This window comes from Solea senegalensis, linkage group LG7, assembly GCF_019176455.1.
Source record: "Solea senegalensis isolate Sse05_10M linkage group LG7, IFAPA_SoseM_1, whole genome shotgun sequence".
NCBI classification, from domain to species: Eukaryota; Metazoa; Chordata; class Actinopteri; order Pleuronectiformes; family Soleidae; genus Solea; species Solea senegalensis.
In genome coordinates this window covers 21813636-21832939 of record NC_058027.1, presented here as the reverse complement: position 1 = coordinate 21832939, position 19304 = coordinate 21813636, and the positions used below count along the sequence as shown (strand labels likewise).

General features: G+C 39.0%; 2 protein-coding genes across 3 annotated transcripts; one reads left to right on the top strand and one right to left on the bottom strand.

The window, feature by feature from the left end:
• The first annotated feature begins 56 nt into the window (after positions 1–56).
• On the top strand, positions 57–14112 carry cars1 (cysteinyl-tRNA synthetase 1). Of its 2 annotated transcripts, XM_044030711.1 has the most exons (23): positions 57–139; positions 2313–2540; positions 3924–4015; positions 4519–4607; positions 4698–4794; positions 5537–5635; positions 5931–6074; positions 6665–6805; positions 6950–7038; positions 7126–7247; positions 7568–7680; positions 7869–7997; positions 8101–8230; positions 8368–8471; positions 8776–8873; positions 9169–9358; positions 10254–10322; positions 10496–10577; positions 10702–10782; positions 11378–11445; positions 11546–11605; positions 11724–11807; positions 12394–14112. In XM_044030711.1, exons 1-23 carry the CDS (start codon positions 118–120, stop codon positions 12520–12522), a joined length of 2460 nt encoding a protein of 819 aa, XP_043886646.1. In that variant the 5' UTR covers positions 57–117; the 3' UTR covers positions 12523–14112. The 2 variants fall into 2 exon arrangements, with proteins under 2 accessions (XP_043886646.1, XP_043886647.1); XM_044030712.1 differs by lacking the exon at positions 2313–2540 and having other exon boundaries at positions 59–139.
• Positions 14113–15198: 1086 nt separating this feature from the next.
• On the bottom strand, positions 15199–19254 carry crybgx (crystallin beta gamma X). Its single transcript, XM_044030744.1, has 6 exons — positions 19168–19254; positions 18778–18826; positions 17066–17187; positions 16025–16160; positions 15524–15663; positions 15199–15381 (listed from the first exon to the last, which is right to left on the bottom strand). Exons 1-6 carry the CDS (start codon positions 19209–19211, stop codon positions 15249–15251), a joined length of 624 nt encoding a protein of 207 aa, XP_043886679.1. The 5' UTR covers positions 19212–19254; the 3' UTR covers positions 15199–15248.
• Between the last annotated feature and the right edge of the window lie 50 nt (positions 19255–19304).

Below are 19304 nucleotides of genomic sequence, written 5' to 3'. Positions count from 1 at the left end.
GTCCCCCCCTGCGCTCCTCGTCAAAGAGGTTCCTAGTCAGTTAGTGTTTGACGCGCCGGGTTCTTCTTCCGGGCACGTTATTGTTGCATCAGCGTCCAACCATCTAACACAGCCACAATGTCCACCTCAGCAGAGCCAGGTACAGAAACATGTTGTCAGTTTTTATCTTCACTTGCTCTTCACTGAAAACACACAAACTAAATATGTTGACGCGATTTAATACGTTTAAGGCTAGTCAATTAACAAGCCTTAGCTTTATTAGCCACTTAGCTAAAGGTAACCCTGTCAGCAAAATACAAGGCTAACCCTCGTTAAATATTCTGCCATTTAAGATGGTTGGATAGTAATGTATAGTAAACGGAACGAACTATACAGCATTTACGCATTTGTGGATACATTAGAGTTAACGCATTTCCTGAAACTAAATAAGTTAGTCCTGGTTGTTACTTAGCACACAATTCATACAGCGGCACATCATTTATACAACTAACGTGTCAAGTGCATTGATTGCTCCGGGATTTGAACTGGGCTTTGGTTTGACCTGTTTGATGAAGACATCGTGTGGTCCTGTGTTTAACTTGATGAAACGATCATTCTATGTTTCTGCCTCTTAATGTAAAACAGAATGGAACAGGACAAGCACAGCTGTCACGACCTCAAAACGGTCTTAAAAAAGGCGACCAGTATTTCTACATTACTGCACCTGAGCTATTGTAACACAGCTGATTGTCTCCACACCTAGGCTGATGTTGAATCTCCTCCGACCCTGTATATATTTCCAGTAAACATTAATATTGATGGAGGCTTAAATCTAATCAGTATTATCATAATATGATAATAATACTTTGATGTATCACTGTGATGCCTTCCTGTTTAACAAGTCCACTTAGTTTTACACATTTCTGCATAAAGGTTGGTGAACGCAGGACTGACATCTTTGTAATTGTTTTTTTTTTTTTTGTTGTTGTCATGCATGTGAAACCCAGTTCCATGTTTAGTAATAAATTAATAACTATGTGCACTCAGTCAAAATAATTTTTTTCAATTTGTATAGTCACTTTTACTTATAGTCACTGTTACTTCCAAAAGTATAGATGCTACGGAAAGTACTCAGACACTGCAAGCTACTCAGTTTCCCACGGTCCCTTATCTTATAAGTTGTTAACAAGTGTTAAAAAACAGATCTGTTTTCAAATCATCACCTAAATTTATTTGTTAGTGGTTCATGGTTCATTAGCACTTTATCCTCCCAATGAGGGTCACAGTGGCTGGAACCATTCCCATCTGAAGCAGAGCAAAAGGCGGGGTACACCCTAGACACATCACCAGCCCATGGCAGGGTCAACATACAGAGACAACCAATCATTCACTCTCACATGCACACCTTTGCCCAATTAACCTAATCACCAGTTTGCATATTTGTGTACACAGGGAGAACATGCAAACTCCACACAGAAAGGCCCCCGGTCAAATGCTAACCTCTGTACCACTGTGTGATCCACATAAATCCCCAGAAAATGTTAACAAAGTTTTTACTTTGTTTTTTGACTTATCCTGTTTACAAATAGACAGATTAGCTGACAAAGCAGAAAGCATAACCTCCTTTGACAAAGGTTATTAGTTGAGAATGCTGAATTAATCTAATGCCCCAGTGACGAGGGATTTAAGACACTTTCCACTTCATGTTGTATAACCAGGCACTACAATTGCTTCCATTTTATATCTAAGTGATTTTGGGGCATTCATGCAGTTGCAGTGTGCAGTGTTTTCCATGTTCTCCTACTCCTCTGTGCCTCTATGCCACTTGCAGCTTCACTTTGATTGTCAGTTTCGTCTTTGTTTCGTCTTCCGAATGGAGAAAGCTTCTGTTTTGCAGAATTCATCACCTGTAGTGTTTTTAAAAAAAAGAAAAAGAAGAATCGTACTTCTCATTTGAATCTCTCCTTGTACGGTCTTTATTGTTTAATCCCTCAATGGCAAAACAATGTCTCTTATGAAAGGTTTGGTGGCAACATTAAAAATATTAAATGACATATTTTGTCACATCACTTGATCACTGATGTAATAGTAATACTTATTTATTTAGTCTAATGCACAGCTATCCCTCCAAGTGGATGAAAGGATGATTTACTCAAATTTTTCAGCTCTTCATCGTTTTCTACGCAGGTTAAGATACACTACACCAGTCCTTGTTTGTGAGTGTTACCTTGTAGTTTTTGGTTTTCCTTCTGTTCAGGCTGAGCTTGTCGTGTCAGTGTTATCCCTAGCTCATCAGTAATTATGTGCGAACATTTGCCCTCTTGTTTCTGCAGCCTTTGAGTGTGGCTTCTTGCTGCAGATAAAAGAGGAGGCCACACTGGCTGCGGCCCTGAATGACTACATATCCTCACGCAGCTACCTGGCTGGGTTCAGCCCCTCCCAGGCCGACCAGAAAGCCTTTAAGCTCCTCGGCAGGCCCCCAGATCCGCATCACGTCCACGCTCTGCGCTGGTATAAACACATAGCCACCCTGCAGCAGGAGCTCACCTCTGAGAGCAGCAGTGAGTAGACAGCTAGAGGCATGAACAGCAGAGACTTAGTTTCATACTTCAACCTTAAAGCTGTGTCAGGTCCCTAAGGTGCGTGCAGTGCCTGGAGTTGAGCAACAGTAAATTCTCCTGCGTTAAATTTGCTTATAGAGACAGGCACAGAACTGAAAAATCCTGATGTTGACATGAGTTAAAAATCAGCTAATATCAGTTTTTCCTTGCATCCCCACTGGCAAGTGAGCATCCATCTTTCAAGCTGGTTCCTGGTGGTGGTTCAAAGTTGTGAAAGTTAAGGAGAAGAGATGTCATCTAGTTTGGGAAGTCCGTGTCCTACTATGTATGGTGCACCTTAAAAGTGAATTCTTTCCCCTTGTCACTTTAGTAATTTCATTGTTAAATCTCCACTCCAAGAATTCAACACCATGTGATTGTCATTGTAGTGTTAACTGCTTGTTAAATCAAATCTGCCAGGCCAGTCTTCCCTCTCATGCATCTATCGGTTGCGTGACAGGTGCATGGTTACGACAGAGATGCAAAAAATAATAACAGTTGTCTTGGATCACTGTCACGTTGTATAACTTGCTATGGGAATCTCAAGGTACGTCAAGATTCGATAAAATTACAACTCAGAGGGTAAAAGTTCTATTATGAAATGATTATCAATGCAGTTTCTTATATATTATAATACAGTTCAATAGAATTTGCTTAAGTGCAGTACACTTCTTTGTATAACTTTGACATTCATTATCAGTTAATACAAATTATAATATGTGAAATCTCTCACAGCTTACCTTCAAACAGGTATTTCAATTCATGACAAATTCTTTTAGACCACTCATTGTGTTTGCTTTGCAACAGGTGGACGAAAATACATAAGACATAATGTATGAATATTAAGCATTTTTAACAATGTAAATATAAAGTCAAGTCTGTTTCATTCCCAGGTGCCTCACTTTGGCAGTTGTGGTGGAAATAGGAGACCTCTTATTCCAACATTGCAATGTATTAAGTTTGCAAAGAACGTCAAACACTAAAAATAAAATGACTCATATGGCACAAATTAGAGTCAAAGAAAATACTTAAGGAGAAAGAGAAAAATGTGCTAAAAGTTCAACTGGCCACAGTTGTGTGTGTCAAGCTTTAGGGAAAATAGGCCTGTAATATGACATCTCGTCATCCCGGATATAGAGACACAGTCAGTGCAGAGAAACATCACAGCAGGTATGATCATTCACAGAGTGTCGCTCAAAGCACAGGTTCATTTCAGATTTGATATGTAATGGCTTTATACTCTCACGTGTCACATGAGGACTGGGAGTTGATGTTGGGTAGGGATGTGTGCACACAGTCTTTTAAAAATGTTCTTGTTTGTTTCTGTGTCTTCTCTAATTGCAGTGAAAGAAAAGCGGGTTCAGCCGCAGTGGTCTGCACCAGCAGGTACAGATGTTCCCCAACTTCTGCTCTACAACAGTCTGACAAGAGCAAAGGCAGGTTACTCATGGTTATCAAATCACTTGTGTGTTAGCAGCAGTTGTCCTATTTTCACTGGAAACAGATTTCAAATATGTATCAGTTATGATTGATACATATTTGATACATTGCTTGTTTAACAAAGGTATCGTTGGTTTTCCTCATCAATGCCACAGCAGAATGACAAGAAATGTCATCATGAAATTGTTATGTTTGTCCTGTATTAAAATTATATTATTGTAAAAGAAATGTACCGAATAGAACAACTTAAAAATGGATAGCAGCACACATAAGAATTTAAAAGCTTTGTTGGTCCTTGACTGTCTTATTGTTTGTTTGGTTTTGGTTTTTGTGATGAGCCCTTTGTTTCTGACTGTTATCATACTGAAAGGTGTATCATTTAAAACTAAAATGGTAATGTGATTTTTTAAAAATATATTTTGATTATTTAGCAGATAGATGATTAAGACACTGTATGTGTAACCTCCGCTCATTGACGTCTTTTGTTTTTATGTTTCAGGAGCCTTTTGTTCCTCAGAAAGGGAATAAAGTGACGTGGTACTGCTGTGGACCTACAGTGTATGATGCTTCACACATGGGACACGCCAGGTAATGGGTCAAATACAAGGGCTTAAAATTAAGTTAAGTCTTATGTTGGTCCTGTTTCTGACAAAACCTTATTTTATAATATTTGTTTAGATCCTACATATCATTCGATATTCTGCGACGGACACTGAGAGACTACTTCAAGTACGACGTCCTCTACTGCGTGAACATCACGGACATAGATGACAAAGTGAGCGGTGGATTATACATATTCATACTGTTGACTACTCATACATGTGCACACCACGGCTGGTGCATCTGTTGTATGTGACACAATTGACCTCTGGCTAAGCCCCGCCTTCATATATATAGATGGACTAATTACAGCAAACAGTAGCTTCAACATACACATGGACATTCTGAGCTGAGACCTCCATTGAAAAGCTTTTGTGTGAGGGTTTTTTATACACTTGCAAGTGGAGAAATATTGTGTTATCTTGGCGATTAATCGATTATTGATCTGCTAAACTATTTTTTATAATCGTTTGAGTTTGTTTTTTTATATTACTAAACTTTTTCAGATTTTTCAGCTTCTTTATTGTGAATATTTTCTGGATTCTTTGCTCCATATAACAAAAATCATTAAAAATGTATTGTTTTGGTTTGTGGATAAAACAAGACATTTGAGAACATTATTTCCAGTTTTGAGAAACTGATGAACATTTTTTATTTTATAGACCAAATGATTAATCGATTATGAAAATGATCGTTAGTTGTGGCCCTACTCTCTGCCTCAACTATTTAAAGTGCCTCGACGCAGTACAGTATGTTGGGATTTGACTTAAAAATTATGCAGCAATGCATGTGAGTTGAATGCAACTCTCTTGGAACAGCGTTTCTGCTAATAGCAGATAATGGTTTCCTGTGCTAGTTCTCTGAATAGCTGTAATTAAAGTTTTAATTTTGGCTTCACTAATTTCTTTTGTTTTTAGATCATTAAACGTGCTCGACAGAACTACCTTGTAGACCAGTACAAGGAGAAGAAGCCACCTGCTGCTCAGATACTGCAGGACGTCCTGACCGCCAGAGAGGTAAAAAAAAATAAGCACTCGGTAATACACTAGTAATGTCTGTTCATAAATGAAATTTGATGTTCTTTTTTAATCATATATTTATTATTCAAATCTTTTCCGCTCAACATATTGATCCGTAAGTCATTAAATGAAAATCACAGTTATTTGGAACTACTGACCTGAACTTGATTTTAAAATAACAAACCCACTTCATAAACTGAAAAAAAACTGTTATTTCAGACTTCTTCCTGCCACAACAACCAAACTTGGGACTCAGTTCTAAAATGTTATGCGTGTGTGCTCCTGTTTTCAGCCGTTCCAGCTGCTGTTGGCTTTGACCACTGACCCAGACAAAAAGCAGATGCTGGAAAGGCTGGACGCCACTGTCACTGCTGCCCTTCAGCCCCTGCAGGCAGCAATGGAGAGCAATGTTGAAGGGGTAGAGCCTCTGGCCCAGGTGAGACATTGAATTGACATTGTAATTTTTCTGAAAATTGTCTGGATGGGCTGCATGTGACAAAGTAAGGGTCCACAGATGTTGCTGCTGCTGCTTCCAGAACCTTCCGTGACAGCTCTCTAGTCAAATGTCGGTAGTGGGCATACGCTGTACATTAAATTAATATTTTCAGTTTCAAATTATTTGAACTGTTTACATTATTTTCTGTCAATTTAAAAGGGCAAACAATACGTTAACAGACATTAAGTACTACATTTGAGGATGACCTGATTAGAATTTGACGGTCAAACAAACTTTTCTTACCTTGTGAATGCTTTATTCAGAAGACCTTAAGAGGAAACTTTCACATTAGCCACTTATGTTTACTTGGAATTGCATACCTCTTTATCCACTTGGATCACAATGTCACACATTTCCATCTGTTGAGTATGTGACAAATAAAGCACATCCTGCACCTATCTCAAAGTAAAAGTACTCTTTTCAGCTTGTTGAATGCATTCCTTCTTTTTTTCAATAATGCTTTTATTGTGAAACATTTGCAGGACTGGCCAAGGCACGGTATAGTGTAAAAATGTTTTTTTTTTGGGAAGGTGCTGTTGGAGAGCGCCAAAGACCTTCTGGCTGACTGGTTGGACAAGCAGTTTGGCAGTCAAGTGACAGAGAACTCCATCTTCTCAACTCTCCCCAATTATTGGGAGGGGGAGTACCACAAAGACATGGCCGCCCTGAATGTAAGTCCTGCTCAGGCAGAGTAGTGTACTGAATTTCTGAATTTTTTTCTGTTGTGTATTTTATGGAGTATACATATGAATGAGTGATGGGCACCACATGTCATCTCATCCTGTTGTCGTTGATGATGAATTTTCACCCTCTAGGTTCTCCCACCTGACGTCCTCACCCGGGTCAGCGAATACGTTCCGGAGATCGTGGAGTTTGTGAAGAAAATCGTCTCTAATGGTTACGGGTGAGGAAAGAGTGTGATGTTGCACTTTCACCGAAAAATAAACCAGCAGACTGGTTTATTTTAAATTTGGTTTTGTGATTCATTCAGGTATGAATCAAACGGTTCTGTATACTTCAACACATCAAAGTTTGACACCAGTCCAAAACACTCGTACGCCAAACTGGTACCAGAGGCAGTCGGGGACCAGAAAGCTTTACAAGAAGGAGAGGGTAAGATGCCATCTCTTTTTTTTCATATACATTTTTCAATAGAGTCTTTTAAATGATACTGAAGACTACAGTTTTAATATACGTATCTGTGGAATATATTAGTTTCCTTCAACAAGGCTTTAATTCCACAGTACTTGCAGGATCAGTGAATGCACGGTTCCCATTGAAGCATTAAGTTGGGTTAAGAGGAGTATGTCGAGCCTTTAAAAGTATATTATTAGTACACAAAGGCAAACACTTGTTCACATACTATTGCTGTTTTATACAGAGTTGCATTAGATGCACTATGGCCCATTCCTTAATCTTGTCTCTTCTTGCAGGTGACCTGAGTATCTCTGCTGACAGATTAAGTGAGAAAAGGTCCCAGAATGATTTTGCTTTGTGGAAAGCCTCCAAGCCAGGAGAGCCATCGTGGGACTCTCCATGGGGGAAGGTGAGAGTTCAGATGAGAGAACGGTGATGAAATTATTTATTTCTCTGCACCAGCAAAAGTCAGCAGCAGGATGCATTAATGTGCTAAATTTGTATTGTAAAGCACTTTGTAAGTGAATCTAAATCAAAGTTTTTCTTTCTTTCTTTTTCTTTTTCTTTTTCTTTTTCATTCTTGTGAATGTCACACAGGGGCGTCCAGGCTGGCACATTGAATGTTCGGCGATGGCTGGTTCTATTTTGGGAGAGTCCATGGACATCCACGGTGGTGGATTTGATTTGCGTTTTCCCCATCACGACAACGAGCTGGCTCAGTCTGAGGTGCACAATTACTGTAAACTGTACTATGTGTGTATTTGTGTGAGAAATCAAAGATCGACTTCCCCTGAAGCAGTTTCTGAATGCTGGTCATTTTTCCTGGCAGGCTTTCTTCGATAATGATTACTGGGTGCGATACTTCCTTCACACCGGGCACCTGACAATTGCAGGCTGCAAGATGTCAAAGTCTTTGAAGAACTTTATCACCATTAAAGACGCCTTGGCAAAGAACACAGGTGACTCAACTGGTCTTACAAATGATGCTATGGACAATCTCAGCTGACAGTTTCATTTCATTTCATTAAACGATTACATCAGAATGAAGTGAACTGATGAAGGTAATAAAAAAAAGTGTCTGTTTGTTGTACTGCAGCTCGTCAGCTCCGCCTTGCCTTCTTGATGCATTCCTGGAAAGACACGCTGGATTACTCCTCCAACACAATGGAGTCAGCTGTCCAGTATGAGAAGTTCATGAATGTAAGTGGAGGAAAAAAAGCACATGAGCCTTTTAGTTTAGGTGTACTAATTTTTAAATGTTCTTCTCTGTTGTAAAGAGCTGCTTCAAGTGCTGGGAAGTACTAATAACTAGTACTAGTACTTATAACATCCATCATAAGAGCAACTCCTGGGTTCAGTCTACTTCTTATAATAATATAATATAAGATGCTGAAGTTGTCCAGGAAATATAAAAAATCAGTTGTCGCATAAACATCCAAGTGCATGTTATCTGTTGTGAAATACATTTGAAAATATCTTCACTGTGTTCTCTTTCATAAAACAGGAGTTCTTCCTCAATGTGAAAGACTTGCTGCGAGCTCCAACTGACATCACAGGTCAGTTTGAAAAGTGGGAGGCAGCAGAGATGGAGCTGAACAGTAGGTAAGACTTTAAGTGAGCCACTTGTTTCTAATGTTAGCAGAACATAAAGTTTGGACGCCTACTGTACAGAATGACTGCAAACCACTATGTTCAACAGGCATCTAAGTGTTTTAGTGGAGTCTGATTCAAGTCCTGCTTACCAGATTTTAGAGTCTTAAGTAACCAAAAGAGTGTGAATCAAGTCATCAAGGTTGACAATTTGGGGCGGATGTACTAACAAATAGCATTTACACAGCTGTCTGCTGATAATTGACAATGCAAACAATCGTTCTTCATGTTTTCTTTTGTTGTTCAGTTTCTTTGACAGGAAGTCCGCCATACACAAGGCTCTGTGTGACAATGTGGACACTCGCACAGCCATGGAGGAAATGAGAGTGTTGGTCAACCAGAGCAACAGCTACATTGCTAGCAGGAAAAGTGCCAAACTGAAGCCCAACCGCCTGCTGGTGGAGAGCATCGCTGTTTACCTCACCAGCATGCTGAAGGTTAGCACCCATTCGCTGTCACAGCTCTTGTCCTACACAGGAAATGTAAAAATATTGATAAGTGCCATACATGAAAGAGTGGAGGTGGGTTGTCCACTGCACATCCACCTAAACCTGCTACCGTGCACCCAAGGAATGGTACTAGCTGTCAATCACACCATAGCCCCTCCCTAAGGAATCCCCTGCATCATCATCTCTTTGACTCTAAATGAGACCAAACTTTACAAGTGGATAATAAGTAGATGTAATGCTTATTGAAGAAGACCTGAAACTAATAAATCCTCAGGATAATGTTGATGTTGAGAAGTAGGCTCATTTTCTCATAGACTTCAAATAATCCAGTGGAATCGCTCCCCTGATGGATATTCAAGTAAATAAAGAGTAGTAACCACTAGATGGCAGCTAAGGTCATGTATAGTTCGACCTATAAGGAGTTCAGTTCGAAAGACTCCATCTTTCTTTAAAACTGGGGATGTATCAGCACTTGTGTAGCTAATATTTTTGCAGTATTTTATACCTTACTCTTGTTTTGTCCATAATTAATTAGTTTTATAAGTAAGTCACAGAGTGGAAAAGCTGCTGTGGGAGGATTTTCCGAGGTGTGTTCTACTCCAGTGTCATGTTTTTGTGGCTGGTATGAAGTTGACAGGTGTCTGTTGATGATCAGTCCAGCATCTGGTCACTTCATCTGTAATCTTAGCACGAGAAATAAAAATGCTCATCAATCCTTTATTGTCAGTACTTAATTATAATATCTGTAGCTGAGTTATTCCAATCAAATTTAAATATTTTTTTCATGAGGATTAAGCTTTAAGTGTATTACTAATGTGTTTATATACTGTACACATGCATGGTTTGTGATGATGTTTTCATGTAAGAGTCTTTTGTTGTTCAGATATTTGGTGCCATTGAAGGATCAGATCCTATAGGTTTCCCCATGGGAGGACAAGGTCAGAGTATCGATGTAAGTAATGAGACACTTTCTTGTTTGTTGTTGGTTGAAACATGTCCAGAAATATATAGAATTTACTGACATGTACTGGCTGTTTACATTTTCAGGAATTCAGGTTGTTCAGATTTACTTAATTAAAAGCTGTTACTGTGAGGCTGATGTACTGTCGCTGCTCTGTTTTCCAGCTGGAGAGCACAGTGATGCCGTACCTCACAGTGTTGTCAGATTTCAGAGAGCGCGTCAGAAAAATCGCCCGAGAGCAGAAAGGTAAGAAAAAAACTTCTCCTTTTGTATCTTTGTTGAAAGCATCAACTTTTAGAATCACCTTTTTAAAACCTGCCACATCGTATTAAAGCTCTCTTTTTTTCTTTTTTTTTTCACTCTGTTTCAGTGACTGAGTTGCTGCAGCTCTGTGATGCAGTGCGTGACGATACGTTACCGGAGCTCGGAGTCCGACTTGAGGACCATGAAGGTACCGGTGCTTTTTAGGACTGTAACATTTTGTTATTTTAAAAGAGAATTTACACATTCTTGTGTTGTTGTTTTTTAAGGATCGCTGGAGTCACACAAAAATGAGTGACTCCAGCATAAATACGTTGTGAAATTGTAGTGCGTAACTTAAAATTAAACAAGTCAGTTGTAGTCAAACCATTGTCAGATGAGTTCACACAATGCTGATTAAGCCTATCAGCGTCACATGACTGTGTTGTTTCTCAGAATAGTGATACATAGTATAGTAGTAAAGCAGGTTTGAGTATGACTGAACATGAAGATGTGCCCACAAAAAGTGCAACATAAATCAGGTTTTTGGTAATTCAACAGGTGCTTCCTGCCACTGTATTCAAACAAACACGCTCTCTCTTACATGCCAGATAGTGTTGCATGGCAGAGCCCATCGAACTTTAATAACAATAATAATAATCACCAAGTTGCGTACTGCAGCTTATAATTAGGACTCTCTCAAAACAAGATGTTTCATCTTAAGGGGTTTTTCCTTTATAAATAAAATGTACTATAAATAAAGTAAATAGGATGGACAGAGTTATACAGTGAGTGCTGTGTTACAGGTCTGCCTACAGTGGTGAAACTGGTGGACAAGGAAACACTGCTGAAGGAGAGAGAGGAAAAGAAGAAGGTAAGACAGGAGCAGTTATCATCTTGTCTCATAAGAAGGGATTTCTTTTTGTTTTTCATAAGTTAAACTGTCTTTGAACTGTGGTTTCCTTCCCTCACAGATGGAAGAGGAGAAGAAGAGAAAGAAGGAAGAGGCTGCTAGGAAGAAACAGGAACAAGAGGTCAGTCTCATGGATTCATGTACACAGTTTTTAGCACTGCCTTTAAAATACATAGTGTATGTCCCAACAGTGAAGAAGCCTTCAAAACATCATTCTCTCTCTGCTCCTTACATTTCAGATGGCTAAACTCGCCAAGATGAAAATCTCTCCGAGTGAAATGTTTCGCACAGAGACTGACAAATATTCCCAGTTTGATGAAACGGTAAAACTATTTTTGAACTTTTTCACTTTCTTGGTTGTTTTGTGTGTCACAAAGAAGTTTGTGTTGGTTTTGTGAACCTCCTACTCGTCCACACCAAAGTCCATAGAGAATATCAGAGATTTTGCTTCACAGCTCACTGGAATTGTTGATCCACTGCTGCCTTTAACATTAAGTTAAATATTTTTGTGTTCAACTTCAGTGTCTTAAACCCTTTGTCCCGATTAACCTAAGTGACACAAATTTAAAAAATGCAGCAGTAGACTCCAGTGTAAAAACATAGATTTTCTCAACTTTGGTGCAGGAGAGTGAGCGCTTTACATTCTTCTCTTACTCCAGTTGGAAAGTGCTGTGTAATATAAACAGTTTAAGATAAACAATTAAAACATGTGTGGATATTATTAAGTAATATATTACTGGATATCATCAGTTGTGTGGTCAGTCGGATGTTTCACTGGACTTCTTATTGACCTGATTGTATGTTCTCAGATGTTTCCTTACCTGCTGTTTAGCTAACAATGATGAATGAATATGTTTTTGTTACATTGACACCAGAAATTAAGTTTGTTCTTGTCATTGTTGTTAACAGGGTTTCCCCACACACGATGCAGAAGGGAAGGAGCTCAGTAAGGGACAAGCTAAGAAGCTGCGAAAGCTTTACGAGGCTCAGGAGAAGTTACACAACGACTATCTTCAGATGAACCAAAATGGAAACTGATGGGGTTTTTTTCATTCAAGCCATCCACTTCTGCATTTTATTACCCCCCAGAATATTATTATTATAATAATATTCTTATCAATCTGTTAAAACCTAAAGCCATGACTCAAGTTACTCAGACTTCATTTAACTACATCCAGAGATACCAGCTCTTGGCTCCAAACTGACGGAGTAGAATAATAATCATGGCTCGTCTGTTTATCTGGTCAGAAAACATCATGAAGAAACTCTGCACAACTTTTCTTATTTTCTCACCCAAATTATACATTATTACAATAGACGAAAGGGCCACATTTAAATGGACTCTCTCCTCATTTTGTATGCGTCTCTTCATATCCCTGAGACTGAAAAAAACAGTGACCGGTTTATCTTGGTCAGAACCTATTATGAGTTTTCAGCTTGTTGCAGGTTGTATTTTCATATGTAGCAATAAAATGCATTCTAGTTTCATCTTCCATGACCAATTGTAATCAGGTCTCACTTCCCTCATGCTGTATGTACTGTACATGAATGAAGACCAAATGATGTTTTTAACTAGTCTTGCTGTACAGGTGCGTCCGCTGACCGTGTGTCTTTTTGTTCTCGTGAGTCAGAAAAGTCGAGAGGTGTCTGGTAAATTGATGCGTAACTCATACAGCTGTATCATGAAAAAAGATAAAATGATGTGGTTGTAATACATTAACATGTAGACCTGAAGAAGTTTCAAATTGTTTTTCAATTCACACATGGAATAAAACACAGACCCAAAAATGTATTTTCAATTAAATGTAAGATCCACTCAAACATGTTCATTGAGGCTCATCTGCTCTGTGAAACCGTCAAAGTTGAGCACAATTAAATGATGACGTTCAGAATCAAGGAGACAACGGTGCAGAGAATATCTGATATCTCAACTTCACCAGCTGATTTGACGGCTGCTATGCTCAACTTGAATGCTAAACCAACACGTCCAGTCTCCTAACACACTGACCAGGCACTGTATCTCTAAATGAAGGATTATGATGTACAATAATCACTAAAAACAAAGAAGAAAGAGCAGCTATTGCACTTTGCAGCTCCCTCTGTTGCTTGTGTAAACAGATGTTCAGATACCAGTGCTGTTTGTGAGACTGCTGGTTTTCACTGAAATTGTTGCACTGTCGACCTATTACTTTCTAATCGATATTTACAAGTCACAGCTGCATTGGGCAGAAACGGTTGATGAGTTCCATTGACAGGTTTATTAAAATAGTAATGTTTTACTATGGCAGCTCTGTGTCCTGAGCTCGTCTCATTAGATCTGAGGCGATCTGTGCTTAACGCTTTGATTGTATTTATTTTTTGACACGTGTTAGTAGTTGGGGTTCCAATCTGTCCACTGAACGGACCTGTATGCGGACGAGTAGAAACGGCCAGTACGAGTGCACTCTCTCGACACGGAACGTTGCAAAGCCTGTGAACGCAGGTGCAGAAATGTCATTTTCTGTCTGATAACTTGATTAGAATTATAAATCAATAACTCCAAACAATCATGTCTACTTGATATGAACCTTTTGATGCTGCTGTACACATGGAGAAAAATTCAATAAATGTATCTGAGGTATTATTCCATCATGTGTCTGAACTTTCCTAGTGCAATCTAATGTACAGTTATTCATTTTTTCCATTAATGTGTTGCAGGTCTGTCTATTTACTGATCAGAATTACCTTAAGAATATGAGTTTCTTTAATTTATCGATCCACATGTGAAGAAAAAGTAGTGAAAGAATACATATTATTTCTCAAATCACGATGTGATGACTCAACAGTCTGAAATTAAGAGAACATTACAGTGTGTATTCTAAATTTGAATAATTAGTCAATTATTAATGTAATTCCTTGTCAAAAATTTCAATTTCAATTATCCCTAACTTTTATTCTTCTTAGGACAAACTATGTCACCTTTTCCATTATGGGCCATGTCACCGCAGCTACTGCATCTGTAATTAGATAGTACGTATCCTCAATGTGAATACTTAGTTATGACTATCCATAACACCAGTTTGAGATATCTACAATTCAATTGTGTCTAGTTATAATTCCAGCTCAAGATATCTTCAGGCCCTGTGGAATTATGACTGCTCGTAATCACTGTAATTTTTTTACTCATCTTTAGCTCATGTTACCTCTTATATTTATAATTCATACCTTATATTATTAGTTGTTCTGTAAAAGATGCAGCACATATCACGTCTTTATCGCTGTCGGTAAAGTCTACCTCATGTATCTGAATGAGTGCAATCTGACTTGAGCAGCACCTCATGATCTCCTAATCCTTGCTTGTCCAATGTAAAAGATAGAAATCCAGGATTGTCTGATCTGACAAGTTTATCACTGGATTTTCTTTATTCTACTTTTGTGGAACAGCCTTTAGTTCAAGTTCAGCCTTGTATTGATTCATATAGACAGGTGGAATTAACTTATTGTGTGTGTGTACATGTCTTTAGAAGGCTGTAGGCGAACCTATCTTTCTAAGGACGTTTTGGCTGGTCCACACATTAACAGGCTATTTATTAGGATTAAGAGTTAGGCATTTAGTTGTGATGGTTAAGGTTAATGTCTATGAGTGTCCACACATAACTTTTCAGTGAGTCAAATAATCACTTGTTTTATTATTACACATAGTAAAGAAACAAAGCAAATAAATAATGGCTCTGGTTTTTTTTTGTTTATATACAGTTTATTATTAAAATAAGTTGACACGATGTTCAGTTGAAACGAACTCTACGCATTGAGCCCACGGTGTTGTTCTGACTGCCCCAGTCAGAGAAGTTGTTGTAGTCACGTTTCTCCAGAATGAAGTGAGGACCCCTGTAGTTGGGCTCCTGATACACCACCCACCTATACACACACACACACACACACGATTATGTGAAAAACAACTGCATCTACCAGTGCCCAAATGTACCTTCTGTCTATTTGTCCTACGTTTAAACATGTAACAAGATTTTCAGCTGCTATTTTTACGACTCTCTGCACTTACGCTCCTCCAATAACACGGATGGAGGTGACTCTGTTGAGGCTGTAGCGGCTCATCAGGTTGGGGACGTCGTCCTGGATCTCCATCTTCTTACCGGAGAAACCAGCTCGCTCGAACAGCTGAGCTCTGGGAGGGTTGTTGTCCTGAGAGACACAGGTAGTGAGTGAGACTGCGTGTGTTATATTCAGGGATTTTAGTTCAGTTTTTTTCTATTTTATTCTTATTTTACTGTATTTATACAACACAATATTTACAATATTTGGACAACTCTATGTATGAATTTGTTTTGGACACATATTCAGCCGTATTATAAATTAGTGCGAGGTCCTAGTTAGTATCTTTATCCTGACTCCAGAACAGAGCTTGACCTTTGACACATGACCTTCTGATATGATTCACATTCACATGGAGCAATAACTAAACAACAACAGTAACTGACGTCTGAGAACAATGTTACACTTGTGTCACTGATTATTGTGTGTGTGTGTTTTGTCAGCGTCTCACCTGTTTGACGCTGCGTACAGACGAGACATGGTCGATCTGAGCACACCACTTGTCATAGCAGTTGTACTCGCCCCGGTCCGACATGTCCCACAGGTACTGACGGCCCCGGAAGTTATCGTGCTCGTAACCAACCCATCTGTCAGAGAGTGGGAAACAGGAGGTACTGTGAGAGGACAGACATGCTGTAGCATAATTAGTATAATTAGTTAGTCGGGAAATTGTTCGGTAAACAGACAAAACTGTCGTTTGTGAATAACCACAAAAAAATATTAAAATGACACAGGGAAAAACAAACGTTTTTTTCCAAAAAGCTAATATAATATTTTTATATTAAATGTATTCATAGATATTTTTACATTTTTATTCTTATTTTGCACAACACAAAATCATCATGTCATTTCACTGCTGTTGTACTAATACAGTCGAGCGTGTGACAAATAAATCCCCTTGAATCTTGAATATAATCTATGTTGCTTAACCCTATGTTATTAGAGAATAACATAGACCAACTGCCTTGCATGTTTTAGACGTTTCTTTGCCCCAACACACCTGATTCAGATAAATGGGTTGTTATCAGGTGTGTGCTAATTAGCTGACCATTTGAATCAGGTGTGCTGGAGCTGGGGAACATCGAAAACACGCAGTGCACTTAGTCTCCAGGATCAGGATTGAGAATCCCTGCGTAATCCATTTTTGAACACACAAGCTGCTGGTACCACTACTACTACTCTTCTGTGCTGTCATATAAAAAGTGTTGATTTTGTCCGTGGACATTAATGTGGGGACCGGTTCATAAATGTAGGTTTCCTTTTGGAAAACTTTGCATGTTGAAATATTTGACTAAAATTAATAATTTAGTTTAGTTTTGTATTTTTGGCTGGTTATTATAATCATCTCATTGTACAAGTTCATGCTCTGGATTTCTCGGCATAAACCTGATGGAATTACTTTCATGTTTTAGTCTCATAAAATGCATGTAAATGACTGTTGACGTTAAATTGTTTTTAATTGGCTTTTGGTGTGTGTGTGTTGTAGACTTACGCTCCACTCTCCACCTGCACTGAGTTACATCTCTCGGGGAAGTTCTTGTCGCTGATCCTGGCGCAGTCAGAACTCAGGTCCAGTCGTCGGCCGGCAAAGTTCCTCTGCTCGAACAGAGTCACCTGAGGGCAAGAATGGCAGAACTTATTTAGCAACCATACTTATCAGTAACTGTACAATGTGTAATCTTCTCTAAGGGTCAATATGAAAACATAAACATAGAAAAGTTTATAAAAATCAGTTTAAAAAAAATCTTGAATTATATGGAATATTTTCTTTGAATGACTCTGATATTATGTGTCATAATAATCTACTGTCTAAAAATGTATTTTAGTGAAGCCATTGTAGGAAGGACTGAAACCTGTGTTCTCTTGAATGGCCATCAGGGGGTGATTTCCACTTTTGAGTGGAACGGTTTGGTTTGGTATGGTTTGGTATTTGATTGCGTTTCCATTAGGAATAGTACCAAAATAACCAGCCCCTACTATTTCATCTTCTGCCACCCTTCCCTTGAACTACCACAGTATGACATCTTGTTGGGACAAACAGCCACAAAGCGAACAGGACAAAAAAGAGCTGCTGGATGTCCTCCATTGTTGTCTGTTGTATTGTTGTCGTCATACCGGTGCGACGACACGCTGCGTATATCGCTGATGTGGCCATCAAGCACAGCCCACACCCCGCCTACCAAGTAAAGGTACTGATCATACGCAAGCCTAACCCAGGGCTTTACCTTTCCAAACCGTACCATACTGTTCCAAAATGAACTGTACCATGATAGAAACAGAGGTTAGCAGAGCAGTGTCTGTCGTGTTGCCAACATCCTGCTAAAAAAGATAGAGAAAATTCCATAGAATCTCACCGCGTCTCCGTTGCTACGATACACAGGACTGTGAATCCAACGACCTATTAAAGTAATGGATGACAGACGGACGGAGAGGGCCTGACAACAGGAGGACGATTGTATTTTCCCTCATACAAATCACACAATCTTCATTAGTGGATTAATCTGTCATTTTTGACTTGCTTATTAAGAGTCAGGAACAAAGTGGGTTCCGTATCCATTTAATACGCAACACGTCTTTTATCTTTCAGATACGGAACAAATCCTTATTTTACGGACAGGTTGGCAACTCTAAACTACTAGCAAGAGTCGCTAATGTTGCTAAAGTGATCAGGAACGAGGAGAGCAACCTTGTCTCAGACCTCTGTTTGAGTTCAGGTTTGACAACCACTCTGTAAAAATAAGGATTTGTGCCGTATTTGAACATTTTAAACAGTATAACTGAGTAGCAAATGTGAGTTCCTTACTGTTTCATCAGGAAGTTGGCAACCCTAGTTTGAGCTAAATGTTTGTTTGGCTAAAGCCTGTGCTGGAATATTTGCATTAAGATGATTTGACGCTTGGAAAGTGGAATATTTATCAACTTCTGCCAAACTCAAAGCAAAGCAACGGACCCACAATGCAGTTCTGTGATGTTTGAGACAGTACATAGGCTGAAAACAAATACTTTTGCTGTGTAATATTTGACCAACCAATCTTTCCAATCAAATCTTCATTTGTTAAATCAACAAAGAACGCATCATCAAGGACAAATAGCCGTCACACTCCACAACAACACACCCAACACTGTACTAGAACAAAAACCTGTAATTCTTTTCATTTATACATATGCTACAACCAAACATGTCTTCATCACAATTGGACTCACCCTCCCACTGGACCCGTAGAAGGCACGTTGGAGCACAGACCCCAGTTTGCTGCACATAAAGAAGCATTTTTAGCCAGTGATTATTATCAATTATTAACAAACAGATGATAGAATAAACTCAGAAGTATCAGGAAAAAAGTATGTGCCGTTGAAGTCGAAGAGAATTTGAATTAGTCATTTTAAGTTTTATTGTTTTAAGATTAGAAGAATGCTGTGATTTAGCCTTCTTAAAAACCTAATCCTGGATCTAAATATGTGTGTGTGCATCTCTGACAGTGATTTTGGGAAAGTGGAGGCTTCACAGAGAGTGAGAACATTAGAACCAACAGCAGAGTCACAGGCCCGAGCGGCGGGGCAGGGTTCGACTCTTACTCTCAGCTATTAACGTACCTGGTTTGTTGAGCTAATCCTGGGACTTTAGTAAAGATGTTCATGTCAGCTCTGCGAGGCCATGAGAAAGCTGCTTAAATATGGCATGCAGAGGTGAGCTGACAGGTGCTAGAACGCTCAGGTGCTTCTGCAGCAGG

Excerpts from the sequence above, each read along its gene's own strand:
- cars1 (XM_044030711.1), top strand. The coding sequence starts at position 118 with ATGTCCACCTCAGCAGAGCCAG. Across the intron at positions 6,075-6,664 it reads GGGTAGAGCCTCTGGCCCAG|GTGCTGTTGGAGAGCGCCAA; the intron begins GTGAGACATTGA and ends TTTTTTGGGAAG. Across the intron at positions 11,808-12,393 it reads ATTCCCAGTTTGATGAAACG|GGTTTCCCCACACACGATGC; the intron begins GTAAAACTATTT and ends TGTTGTTAACAG.
- crybgx (XM_044030744.1), bottom strand. The coding sequence starts at position 19,211 with ATGAACATCTTTACTAAAGTCCCAGGATTAGCTCAACAAACCAG. Across the intron at positions 18,827-19,167 it reads GGATTAGCTCAACAAACCAG|CAAACTGGGGTCTGTGCTCC; the intron begins GTACGTTAATAG and ends CTTTATGTGCAG. Across the intron at positions 17,188-18,777 it reads TCTACGGGTCCAGTGGGAGG|GTGACTCTGTTCGAGCAGAG; the intron begins GTGAGTCCAATT and ends TCTTGCCCTCAG.